Raw genomic sequence first — 13,456 nt, 5'->3', positions numbered from 1 at the left:
GCCCATTGTTCTATCTTGGTGAGGATGGATGAGGTGAATTGTTCAATCTCTTGGGAAAGCAAGGTAATAGGAATGATAATAGTGATGTCGTCTGCGTAGATATATGATTTTAGTTTTAGGTTGGATAGCATATGACCTAGCGAGGCCATGTAGATATTGAATAGAGAGGGTGAAAGAGGGGAGCCCTGAGGAACTCTGCAGGGATTGTGCCAGGGTTGGGAGTAGGTCCCATTGAAGTGTACTTGGTAAGAGCGGTTTTTTAGAAATCCTGTGAACCAGTTTAGGACTTGACCGGAGATGCCGATGAAGTCAAGGCATCTGAGTAGAATGTCATGGTCAACCAGGTCGAAGGCACTGCTCAGGTCGAACTGGAGTATCAAGGCACTTTTTCCCAGAGAGAATAAGTGGAGGAGGTAATTAGTCAGAGAGGCTAAGACAGTTTCTGTGCTGTGATTTGGGCGGAAGCCAGACTGGGAATCATGGAGAATGTTGAACTTCTCAAGGTGGTTCATGAGTTCATGATTGACTAGGCCTTCCGTAATTTTTTGGAATAGCAGTATGTTGGTGATGGGTCTATAATTGGAAGCCGAGGAGGTAGAATCCTTGGTTTTTTTTATAATCGGGGATACAAGGAAATGGCCGGTGAACAAGCAAAAGGATATCCAGTTGAGGAGTTCGATTTTGAATGAGGGAGGGGCAGATTTCATGATGGAGGGGAGACAGCTATCTAGTAGGCAGTTTGAATTTGCATATTTGGAATAGAGCTTGAGGAATAGGTTCCAGTCTGGACTTTCGAAGTGGTTCCAGGTCATGTCTGCTATTGAACTATCAGGTCCTAGAGTCGGTTGGTTGATTGTAAGGTCTGTACTGGGGATTATGAGAGACGATTTCAGAGTGTGAATTTTATTGGTAAAATAGTCGGCTAGGGTAGTGGCGGAGGGTGGGAGGTCTGAGTTGGAGCGTTTGAGTTGGTCAATATCGAATAGTGAGTTGACTATTTTGAAAAGTTCTTTGCTGTTCAGTGAGGGAGTATTGATTAATTGGGAGTAGTGTTTAGAGCGCTTTTCTTTGACAATTCTTTTATATTCTTTGACTTTTAGTCCCCAGTTGAGTCTGGCATAATCTGTCTCGGTTTTGCGCCATGTTCTTTCTAATTTACGTACTTCTCGTTTTAAAGTTATAAGGTCAGCATCGAACCAGCTGTCTGAGGGACGGAGAGTTTTTTTGCGAAGTTTCAGTGTCTGAATGCTGAAATTATTCCAATCACGTATGAAATTAGGTTCTGGGTTGTGGCTGGAAGGTGGGCTATAGTGAGACCAGAAGTCTGTTGGATTTAATTGGCCTCTTGACCAGAACATCTTTTTAGGGTTGGTCCTAGTTTCCATTTCAGGTAGTTTTTTGATCCAAGTTAATTTGAAGTTACAAAGGAGGTGGTCCGACCAAGGCGTATTAGCCCATGTTTCTCCTATGAGGCATAAGCTGGGGGTGGTAGGGACATTGGAGAGAAAGGTGATCAGGTCGAGGTGGTGACCTTTCCTATGGGTGGAAGTCAGGGGAGGCTTGGAGAAACCTAGTGAGGTAAGGAAGGAGAAGAGGTCAGCTACATTGGAGTTCTCTTCCTGTTCGAGGTGTAAGTTAACATCACTGGCAAGGAGATTGTGGGTGCCGGCTATTGAATTTGTAAGGAGGAATTCATGCATGGATCCCAAATGGAAAACATCCAGATCCACTGGATTGGCGTAGCCTCATGGCTAGTGTAGTGACCTGAGAACCAGGGCAAGAGGGTTCAATTCCAGGCAAATCACTTAACCCCTTAACTGCCTCAGGTACTCAATAAGTAGCAAACCATTTTGACTGTAGTCACAGAAAGGCAGTATATCAAATCCCATCCCCTATACAGCCAGAAGTCAGAGTACTGCTAGAACATTATCTCCACTGCTACTCTACAGAAAGAAGAATTACTTGAGAAAAAACAGAATCTAAATTTGCATTTATTTTCCGTCAGCTTGACAGTCATTGATTGCACGTATTGACAAATAAGCTTGCAGAAGACTGAATCCCTGAAAATAAATATGCGTAACAGCACATTCCAAGCCGGGCTTCCTGGCAATCTGTAATATTTATGCACCCTTAAGCAACTCATCCTCTGCAGATCTCTCTTGATTTAATGTCATTTGCAAGCTGGGAAATGATGCTTTAGACCATTTCTAAATGACAGATACTACGAATCCGCGTAAACAATATACAGTCAGGGTACCAAAATGTAATAGCGGAATATTAAGGTTGGGCTCAACATCATTATCTTGCTCTGAATCTATAAAAGCTGTGGAGAAGTAGAGAAGACTAGATAATGATTTCTCAGTGTGTTTGCAGCAGTATAGGGGATATCGTTTTTTAAGCACTGCAGAGGTATTTGCTACACTTAAAGAAAAACCATATGCAACGTGCTGCTTCAGTCGTTTAGCCACGTGATATGTAGATTCATACACAATAATTATTCAGATATGTGCTTTAGGAGATACAGTGGTACCTCGGTTTACGAGTGCACCAGTTTGCGAGTGTTTTGCAAGACGAGCAAAACATTCGCAAAATCAGCACCTTGCAAACCGAGCATGGCTCGATTTACGAGCGCCCCCCGCAATCCGGCACCCCCGTGACGCAATCCAGCACACACACCCTCCCGACACGATTGGGCACTCCCCCGCCGCTTCTTACTGTCATCTGGGCCTGGGCACCGGCACCGGCATGTCCTGTGCGTTGGTGCCGGTGCCCAAAGATCGGCCTCCTCTTCTTGCTGGGCCTTGAGCATCTGCGCATGCTCAAGGCCTGCGAGTTCACGTTCTCTCCGAGATCTCCGGATGGGTCTGGGGGACTTCAGGTCGCGGCAGGGGGGGTGCCGGATCACGGTGGGGGATGCCAAATCGTGGCGGGAGGGTACCGAATTGCAGCGGGGGAGGTGTGCCAAATCGCAGGGGGGGCCTTCGGGGAGAGCAATGCCGGTTTTCGTTGGGGGGGGGGGGGGAACATATCAAAGCGAGTTTCCATTATTTCCTATGGGGAAACTCGCTTTGATAAATGAGCATTTTGGATTACGAGCATGCTCCTGGAACGGATTATGCTCGTAATCCAAGGTACCACTGTACGTCTTTTTATTTTCCTTTTCTAATAAATTCTACAAATATTTACAAGTAGAAACACTTAAATACATTTTACAACTATTACAAGAATATTTTAGGCACCAAGGAAAATTCTCTCTCTTTTCAAATTCTATTTTTTGGTTGACCTCATTAACCACACAAGACTAACTGCCTTTATTACAAAGTCACGCGGCACTGGCCCCAAATCCCTTTAAATCTCTATGGGCTTCGGGGTCATTAACGCAGCACAGCCGCTAACGCGGCTTTGTAAAAGAGGCCGTTAATTTAGTAAGTTCCATCCAGTAACGGACTGAAGAAAGACATGTATATTGAGGGCCTGATTCTCTATAGTGCGCCTTCACTCGCCTACATTGTAAGCGTGCAGGCGCGCGGTTATCAATCAACCTTCAGGCGCCCGTAGTAGAATTGTACCTACGGTTTTGTAGATTCATAAAAAAGAGTCTGTTGAATACTGTAACAATCTGCAATAAACTCACAAAATTTCAAATGGTGAAACTGTGACGTACTTATATTTATAAAATAGTTAACATACTGCAATCACTGTTGTTACTCAGGCAAACATATACACAATGTCCTGAGAACCCTGTATCCCAAATGCAATTCTAGTTCAAAAGGTATAGTTCTCAATGCACAGTGCGCCACAGCCTCAAGAAAAGCAAACAAAATGTTGGGTATCATTAAGAAGGGTATCACGACCAGGACAAAAGAGGTCATCCTGCCACTGTATCGTGCAATGGTGCGACCGCATCTGGAGTACTGTGTACAGTATTGGTCGCCGTACCTCAAAAAGGACATGGCGGTACTTGAGGGAGTCCAGAGAAGAGCAACGAAACTGATAAGAGGTATGGAAAACCTCTCATATACTGACAGACTGAAAAAGCTGGGGCTGTTCTCCCTGGAAAAGCGAAGACTTAGAGGAGACATGATAGAAACCTTCAAGATCCTGAAGGGTATAGAAAAAGTAGACAGGGACAGATTTTTCAGATTATGGTGAACCACAAGTACAAGGGGGCACTCGGAAAAATTAAAAGGAGACAGGTTTAAAACAAATGCCAGAAAGTTCTTTTTCAGCCAGAGGGTGGTGGACACATGGAACGCGCTTCCGGAGGCTGTGATAGGCCGGAGCATGTTACAAGGCTTCAAAGAAGGTTTGGATAGGTTCCTAGAGGATAAAGGAATTGAGGGGTACAGATAAGAGTAGCGGTAGGTTATAGGGACAGTCTGGGACCATTGCTCAGGAAATGGGCCTGATGGGCTGCCGCGGGAGCGGACCGCTGGGCGAGATGGACCTCTGGTCTGCCTCAGCGAAGGCAACTTCTTATGTTCTTATGTAATCTTCTGATGTTATGTTGATGGCAAAAAGCACCTTCTTCTATTAATCAGTTCTTATCAAATATCTTCATAAGAATGATAAGAACATAAGAATTGCCGCTGCTGGGTCAGACCAGTGGTCCATCATGCCCAGCAGTCCGCTCCCATGGCGGCCCTTAGGTCAAAGACCAGTGCCCAAATTGAGACTAGCCTTACCTGCGTACGTTCTGGTTCAGCAGGAACTTGTCTAACTTTGTCTTGAATCCCTGGAGGGTGTCTTCCCCTATAACAGCCTCTGGAAGAACGTTCCAGATTTCTACCACTCTCTGGGTGAAGAAGAACTTCCTTACGTTTGTGCGAAATCTATCCCCTTTTAACTTTAGAGAGCGTCCTCTCGTTCTCTCCACCTTGGAGAGGGTGAACAATCTCTCTTTCTCTACTAAGTCAATTCCCTTCAATATCTTGAATGTTTCGATCATGTCCCCTCTCAGTCTCCTCTTCTCAAGGGAGAAGAGGCCCAGTTTCTCTAGCCTCTGATTGTACGGCAACTCCTTGATTCTTGTGAAGATATTTGATAAGAACTGATGAATAGAAGAAGATGCATTTTTGTCAACACAACATCAGATTACAAAGCATTCAGAACTATCTCTTTTGAATTGGAATTTTAAGGCAGTGATATACTTGCATTTGGGATACAGGGTTCTCAGGACATTGGGTCTATGTTTGCATGAGTAATAACAGTGATTGCAGTACGTTAACTATTTTATAAATATAAGTACAGCAAAATGCTCAAATCCCCTGGAAGAGGCACGCAGTGAAAACAGTGAGCCGAAAGCGCACAGGAAAGAACCACGGTTCCGCAGAACAAGCGAAAGTGTCCAAAGTCACAAAAGGTGGAATCAGCTCCTGGAGACACCAGGATGTGCATCAGAATATGTTTATTAAAATCAAGAAGTGCAACAGTCAGTGTCAAGCAATATCAAAGATACAACATATCTCAGAATAAACTGGAAGCTAGACCCTACATGGGCTGTGTTTCGGCAATGAAATTGCCTTCCTCAGGGGTCCTGTCCCTCACATTGATTTCCGATGGCATCTTGAATCTTTTGAAACGCTGGTGTCGGCGAAACCTCCAATACAATTGCCAGAAACCAATTGAAAGTACATCACATTTTCATCATTTGAAATTTTGTGAGTTTATTGTAGATTGTTACAGGTATTCAACAGACATTTTTTTTGAAATTGGAGGCTGTATATTTTTATATTACCCTAATTAGTCTTTATTGGGGTACAGTTTTGTATTGGCGAATGAAACCTAGGCCAGCATTTTGCAGGCCTACATTTCAGACGCCTACCTTGCATGTTCAGAGGCGCATAGTAACGCCTAAGTACACGTAAAGGCAACTTCCGGCGCAAACCACGCCACCACCTGCCTTTCTTTTAAAAAAATAATTCTTTATTTATTAATTTTATAATTTTTGACAATCATGGTCAAAACATTGGAAAAAAAATACCATGTAATACAAAATCTAATATAATAAAACCCTAAGCTGCGCATGCACACTCTTACCTGCGTGCTCCTGTTTTCCGTGTGCTGTAGGTCCCCGCAGGTAGGACTGCGCATGCGCAACTTAGGGTTTTGTTAGCTTCAGGCGGCGCGGAGGTTGTCAGCCAGGGTGGCTCTTGGCGTCTGTAGGCTGCGGCGGCTGTCGGCATTTGCAGGCCGCGGAGGCTGTCGGCGGAGGGAAGACGCGAGGTAAAGGGTGCTGCTGGACAGGGGAAGAGATGGGGGGAGAGAAAAAGGAAGGAAGGCCTACTGCTGGACGGGGGAGCAGGAAAGAGGTGCTGATGGACAGAGGAAGAGACGGTGGGGGGGGAGAAAAAGGAGGGGAGGCCTACTGCTGGACAGGGGGGACAGGAAAGAGGTGCTGCTGGACAGGAGGGAGATTAAAAAAAGGGCTGCTGCTGGATAAGGGGAGCAGTGAATGGGTGGTGGTGGACACAGGGAAGGTAAAAGGAAGGGAGAATGGGTGGACAGCCGAGGAAAAAGAAATACAGAAATACAGAAAGCGGCTAAGGAGAGAGAGAGAAAGAAATAAAGACAGACACACACATATATTCTAGCACCCATTAATGTAACGGGCTATAAGACTAGTATGTCCATATTTGGATAGTAAATCATAATACAAAAGGTACAGTTTACATTATATAGGTCCTGTTTTACAAAGCCGCGCGGTGAGAGCCCCGAAGCCCATAGAGATTTAAAGGGCTTCAGGGCTGTTGTAGCGCAGCTTTGTAAAACAGGTCCATAGTATAAGTTAGTCCACAATCTAATGAAGACGGAGCTATATATAAGAAATAAATTACATTACATTACATTACAATATTCGCTGAAATTAACTATTAAACATTGATAACTAGGAAAACCAGAGGGAGGCTTGACTGCCCTTGAACAATTCCTCTCTGAATGGATTTGAAAGAAGCTGAGTAAGTAATTACTTACTATCCTGAGATGAAATAAATTTAGATAACTGCTGCGGCTCATAGAAAACATATCTGTTCTCTTTATATAGCAAAATGCACTTACAGGGGTACCTCAGAACAAAAGTCGCCCCTATATGATCGCCTGAGGTCTCAAAATAAATTGTTTTCTTCTTTTCTAGGTCGGACGTGAAACATCTGGATAAATTCTTATACTATTAGACAAAAAGGGAACATCTTTATATTTAAAAAACAATCTTAGCAACTATTCCCTATCAGAATCAATAGCAAATTACACCAATAGTAGCAGAAGCTTGAGTCTCAGATTCCGACCTCTCCAGGAAATTAGACAAATCCAAACTATCAGCAGATAAATTCTGCTGGTTGGGATTTTGAGACTTAGCTCTCCTAGGTACATAATATATTTTAGAGAGAGGTGGGTAAGAAGACTCAGGTTCTTTCAGATCCTTGTTTAGATAACACTTAAACATAACTATTGGAGGCGTGGAGAACACTTTTGGAAAATTTATAATCTGCAAATTGCATCTCCTAATGGAGTTCTCCACCATTTCTTGCTTAAAGTGAAGGCTTGCACTCTCTTTAACCCAAGTTAGTGCTTGCATTTCCAAAGTTTTTATTCTGGTGTCATAATCATCTGATTTGTTTTCTAAGACTGAAACTTTATTCATTATCGTACGCCCCCACCTGGAATACTACGTCCAGCACTGATTGACGTACATGAAGAAGGACAAGGTACTGCTCGAAAGGGTCCAGAGAAGAGCGACTAAAATGGCTAAGGGGCTGGAGGAGTTGCCGTACAGTGAGAGATTAGAGAAACTGGGCCTCTTTTCCCTTGAAAAGAGGAGACTGAGAAGGGACATGATCGAAACGTTCACGATAATGAAGGGAATGGACTTAGCAGATAAAAGACATATTGTTCACCCTCTCCAAGGTAGGGAGAACGAGAGGGCACTCTCTAAAGTTGAAAGGGGATAGATTCCGTACGAACATAAGGAAGTTCTTCTTCACCCAGAGAGTGGTGGAAAACTGGAACGCTCTTCCGGAGGCTGTTATAGGGGAAAACACCCTCCAGGGATTCAAGACAAAGTTAGACAAGTTCCGGCTGAACCAGAACGTATGCAGGTAAGGCTAGTTTCAGTTAAGGCACTGGTCTCTGACCTAGGGACCGCCGCAGGAGTGGACTGCTGTGCACGATGGACCACTGGTCTGACCCAGCAGTGGCAATTCTTATGTTCTTATGAATCATTTCATCTAATACAGCGATCCTGGTTCTTTCTGTCCTTTCCACGTCACAATTAATTCAAAGATCAAATGTAGGCAATGAGGAATCTGATCGACTATTGCATTCACTGTGATCAAAATTACATCTGTAGCAATGAGGCTGATTTAAGGGATTGGAAGAAATGTTACCAAATTTTTGGCCAGGGGTCGCTAATGCCATGACCTTGGTTTACTGCTTGTTGTTTACTATGCATGGTCGTATAGAGCTTATGTTCTTTTCTCTATTTTATTGACTGTTGCTCTATTGTGACACATCTGTTTTCTTGTTGTAATATTATTTTGATTGAAAATAAATAAAACTGATTGAACTAAAAGAGAAAAAAAAATTACCGTATTTTCACGCATATAACGCGCGCGTTATACATGATTTTACAAACCGAGTATAACCATGCGCGTTATATTCGTGAGCGCGTTATCCCCCTTTTTTTTTACATAGTTCCCCCCCCCCCCCGACATCCGAATCACCCCGCAGGACCGGTCGCACCCCCACCCCGAAGGACCGCTCGCGCTCGAACACGCAACCGCATCCGCACCCCCACCCCGAAGGACCACTCGCACCCCCACAGCCTCCCCACCCACTGTTACTCTGCTTATATCCATAACATTTTCAGACAAGTTAGTAATATTCCTAATTTTCCAGATGTACCGTATTTTCAGACGTCGGAGAAAGGGCGGGACCGCCAGAAGAGGAAGCAGCGTAGACGCAGGGCTAAGAGAAGGGGCAGGACCGCCGGCAGAGGAAGCAGCAGGACGACGGTAGGCAGCTTCTACAAGATGGGGGGGTGGGGAGGCTGTAGGGGTGCGAGCGGTCCTTCGGGGTGGGGGTGCGGGTGCAAGCGCGAGCGGTCCTTCGGGGTGGGGGTGCGAGCGGTCCTGCGGGGGGGTGAATCGGACGTCGGGGGGGGGGCATCAGGCTTTCAGGGTGGGGACAGGACTTCAAGGGAGGACAGGACTTCAAGGGGGAGAGGAGAGTCGTGGCGGGCTAAAGGAGAGTCGGGCTGGCCAGAGGAGAGTCGGGGCGGGCGAAAGGAGAGTCGGGCAGCGACGGGAGAGTCGGGGCGGCATGCGCGGTATAGGGGTGTGCGCGGTATATAAAAATTTATTTACATAAATTACAGTTTCCCGCACGCTATATCCGTGTGCGCGTTTTACACGGGTGCGCGGTATATGAGTGAAAATACAGTACATCTGGAAAATTAGGAATATTCCTAACTTGTCTGAAAATGTTATGGATATAAGCAGAATAACAGTGAAAATAAATAAATGTTCTAAACCTGCAATAGTTTTTTGCTAAACTTGGGTGAAGAGCCTTCACTATTGGACTTGATAACACTATAGCATTTTTTGCTGATTGTACTGATGCCATTCATTTCATAAATTAAATGTCAATGTTGCATTATTTGTAACTTACAAGAGCCATGTCCCACTGCGAACAGATCGTTGTATCTGGGGTTCCTGTAAAAGAGACCAACATAAGTTTAGCTATAATAATTGAAAAGCAAAATCTTTCAGAGTATTTGATTCATAAAATCAAAAATTAACCTCTTAAAACAAGAGGTCTGCTTAAAAACAACAACAAAAAAAATAGTCTAACAATGTGAGAAACAAAAATCAAGAACAACAGAAGCAGGCTGCCAACAGAGAAGATCTGAAGCAGGGGAGAGTGTGGCGTAGTGGTTAAAGCTACAGCCTCAGCACCCTAAGGTTGTGGGTTCAAACCCACGCTGCTCCTTGTGACCATGGGCAAGTCAATTCATCCCCCCATTGCCCCATCAATATTAGATAAGATTGTGAGCCCGCCTGGCCAGAAGGGAAAAATTCTTGAGTACCTGAATAAATTCATGCAAACATAAATGGTCACTTTTTTCAATGGAGGAGAGCAAACAGTGGAGTGCCACAGGGGTCTGTACTGGGACTGGTCCTATTTAACTTATTTATAAACAATCTGAAAATTGGAACAACGAGTGAGGTGATTAAATTTGCAGATGACACTAAACTGTTTAAAGTTATTAAAACGCATGTGGTTTTTGTGAAAAATTGCAGGCAGAACTTAGGAAATTGGAAGACTGGGCATCCAAATGGCAGATGAAATTAATGTGGACAAATGCAAAGTGATGTACATTGCGAAGAATAACTCAAATCACAGTTACCAGATGCTAGGATCCATCTTCGGGGTTAGCATCCAAGGAAAGGATTTGGGTGTCATCATAGACAATACGATGAAATCTTCCGCCCAATGTGTGGCGGCGGCCAAAAAAGCAAACAGGATACTAGGAATTATTAAAAAACGGATGGTTAACAAGACTAAGAATGTCATAATGCCCCTGAATCGCTCCATGGTGCGACCTCATTTGGAGTATTGCATTGAATTCTGGTCTCTTATCTCAAGAAAGATATAGTGGCACTAGAAAAGGTCCAAAGAAGAGCGACCAAGATGGTAAATGGGATGGAACTCCTCTCGTATGAGGAAAGACTAAAACGGTTAGGGCTCTTCAGCTTGGAAAAGAGACAACTGCGGGGAGATAGGATGGAAGTCTACAAAATCATGAGGGTACAAGTGGTTCGATTTTTCACTCCGACAAAAATTACTAAGACTAGGGGCTCCTTTTACTAAGCTGTGAAAGCAGTTTTAGCGCATGCTTAGTGCTCCCTGAATTGCCACGCACCCTAGACCCTGATGCCAGCATTGAGCTGCCATTAGTTCTAGCTGCGTAGCGAGGGTTTAACACGTGCTAAAATTCTGCGCATGCTAAAAACGCTATCACAGCTTAGTAAAAAGAGCCCTAGGGGGGGGGACACTCGATGAAGTTATAAGGAAATACTTTTAAAACCAATAGGAGGAAATATTTTTTTCACTTAGAGAATAGTTAAGCTTGGGAACGCATTGCCAGAGGTTGTGGTAAGAGCGGATAGCGTAGCTAGTTTTAAGAAAGGTTTAAGGTTTGGACAAATTCCTGGAGGAAAAGTCCATAGTCTGTTATTGAGAAAGACATGAGGGAAGCCACTGCTTGCCCTGGATTGGTAGCATGGAATATTGCTAGTCTTTGTGCTTTTGTCAGGATTGGCCACTGTGAGGACAGGCTACTGGGCTTTGATGGACCATTGGTCTGACCCAGTAAGGCTGTTTTTAGGTTCTTACCTGAGCCAAGTATAGGACAATGAAGCCATTGTGACATCACTGCTGAGGTTGGCTCTGAGGCACTGTGGAATGAGGCATTATGACATCACAATCTCAGCTCTGGAATGTTGCTCTCATTGGGGTTCCAGAATCTTGCTATTCTTTGAGATGTTGGAATGTTGCTATTCTTTGTGCTTTTGTCAGGATTGGCCACTGTGAGGACAGGCTACTGGGCTTTGATGGACCATTGGTCTGACCCAGTAAGGCTATTCTTATGTTCTAAGCTCCCCTGAGAGAACAGTATAGAAAATCAAATGATCAGCAAAGTTAATTACCAGGAACAGGTGTTCTTTGAGGACAGGATACCAGCCCTTACAAGTTGGTGTCACACTGTTACTGAATGGAATCTAAGAGTGGAAGCAAGCTTTCTAAAGAGCTTTACCGCACAAGTATGGGAGTTATGGTACCAGTGTAGTCTGTTCCTTTTATAGCTATGGCAAAGAGAAACCAAATTCTTGGGGAAACAGAAAGGTACCTTACTTTCCCTGGAGAAAGAAAAAATTATTTCCAAGAACAGGAGGACTTCAGTCCTCACACATGGAGTCAGCAATACATGTTAAACAGTATTTAGAAGATGGTCAGACCAAGTGTCCATGCTCTTATAAAGCAATGACCTTAACAAGGATGGTGTAGGTTAGTTAAATTTACTCCTGGGTGAATTTTGTACAAAATAATTTTAAGTATAGTATATGCAAAAACTGTGAAAAATCTGTACATAATATTTTAAAATTATGGAAAATTCTGTATACTTTATTTGTATTTTGGGGGCAGAATTCCTTCATCATAAGATCTGACTCCTACCCTAGGCCTGAAATCCTTCTCCAGATCCCCAACCCTCATGTTTTTTTCCCTCCTCGGGCCCAACCTTTCCCAGCAATATCACTTTCCAGTTTCCATCTTCCCCAGCTTTCTTTTGCCCCAATTTAGATTGAATCCTTTTCCTCCCCGTGGTAGTTTCTGCTCCCAGCTTTCAATGCCCCTTCTATGGGATAGACACTTTAGCACTTTCTCTCTCTGTCCCCCTAGTTCTTTCTTTGCCTACGCCCCAGCTTCCCTCTGTTCTCTTTTTCCCTATCCTCCAGCATGCTGCCTGTCCTCTGCAGTTTTCTCTCTCCACCACTCAGCCTCATCTTTCCCCCACCATGTTCTCTTTCCTTATCACCCAATTCTGTTTATCCTCAAGGTCTCTCCTCTAGACACATACCCCGACTTCTCCTGTTTCTACATCCCCTAGGCCAGGGGTGTCAAAGTCCCTCCTCAAGGGCTGCAATCCAGTCAGGTTTTCAGGGTTTCCCCAATGAATATGCAGGAGATCTAGTTGCATGCACTGCTTTCATTGTATGCTCATAGATCTCATGCATATTCATTGAGGAAATCCTGAAAACCTGACTGGATTGCGGCCTTCGAGGAGGGACTTTGACATCCCTGCCCTAGGCAAATACCTCTACTTCTCAATCTTCCACCAATAAAGCACAACCTCCAGCTTGCTCTGCTCCCTACCCCCTGATACACTCCCATTCCCTTTGTCAGTCCCCTACAGTTCACATTGGGCTTGCTGTCATCCTCTTGGCATACTCAGTTTGTTTTGGCTCCTCCCTCTCCCCCTTCAATCATACAGAAAAAAAGAGGCAGCAAACGGTTGCACATCGTCAAGCTACTTCCTCCTTCGCTGTCCTGGGCCCTACTGCTGATCTGAACTGCATAATGAGCTGTTGGGTCCAGGATGGCTGAGAAGGATGCTTTTTGATTTCAGCAAGCTTTTACTTGATTTTTATTTGTTAGCCCATTTAATTTTGCTTGCTTATGTGGGGGGGTTTTTATTGATAAGTTTAGTTTGCTTGTTTAAAACATGTATGTGAAGCTATAACCCGCTTAGATAAAGAACATAAGAACTACCTTACTGGGACAGACTGAAGGCCAATCAAGCCTAGCGTCCTGTTTCCAACAATGGCTAACCCAGGACTCAAGTACCTGGCAGAAACCCAAAGAGTAGCAACATTCCAAAGCTGAGATTGTGATGTCATAA

General features: G+C 44.2%; 1 protein-coding gene across 1 annotated transcript in view; it reads right to left on the bottom strand.

Annotated features, from left to right (window-relative positions):
• DNAI1 (dynein axonemal intermediate chain 1) overlaps nt 1-13,456 on the bottom strand; it is a 394,766-nt gene that overhangs the window by 190,692 nt on the left and 190,618 nt on the right. The window contains exon 12 of the mRNA XM_033935572.1: nt 9,664-9,707. Coding sequence (XP_033791463.1) covers nt 9,664-9,707 — 44 coding nt within the window. The remainder of the gene's footprint in view (nt 1-9,663; nt 9,708-13,456) is intronic.

The sequence above is a fragment of the Geotrypetes seraphini genome, chromosome 1 (assembly GCF_902459505.1).
Source record: "Geotrypetes seraphini chromosome 1, aGeoSer1.1, whole genome shotgun sequence".
In the NCBI taxonomy this organism is placed as follows: Eukaryota; Metazoa; Chordata; class Amphibia; order Gymnophiona; family Dermophiidae; genus Geotrypetes; species Geotrypetes seraphini.
This window is presented reverse-complemented; position numbering and strand designations above follow the sequence as displayed.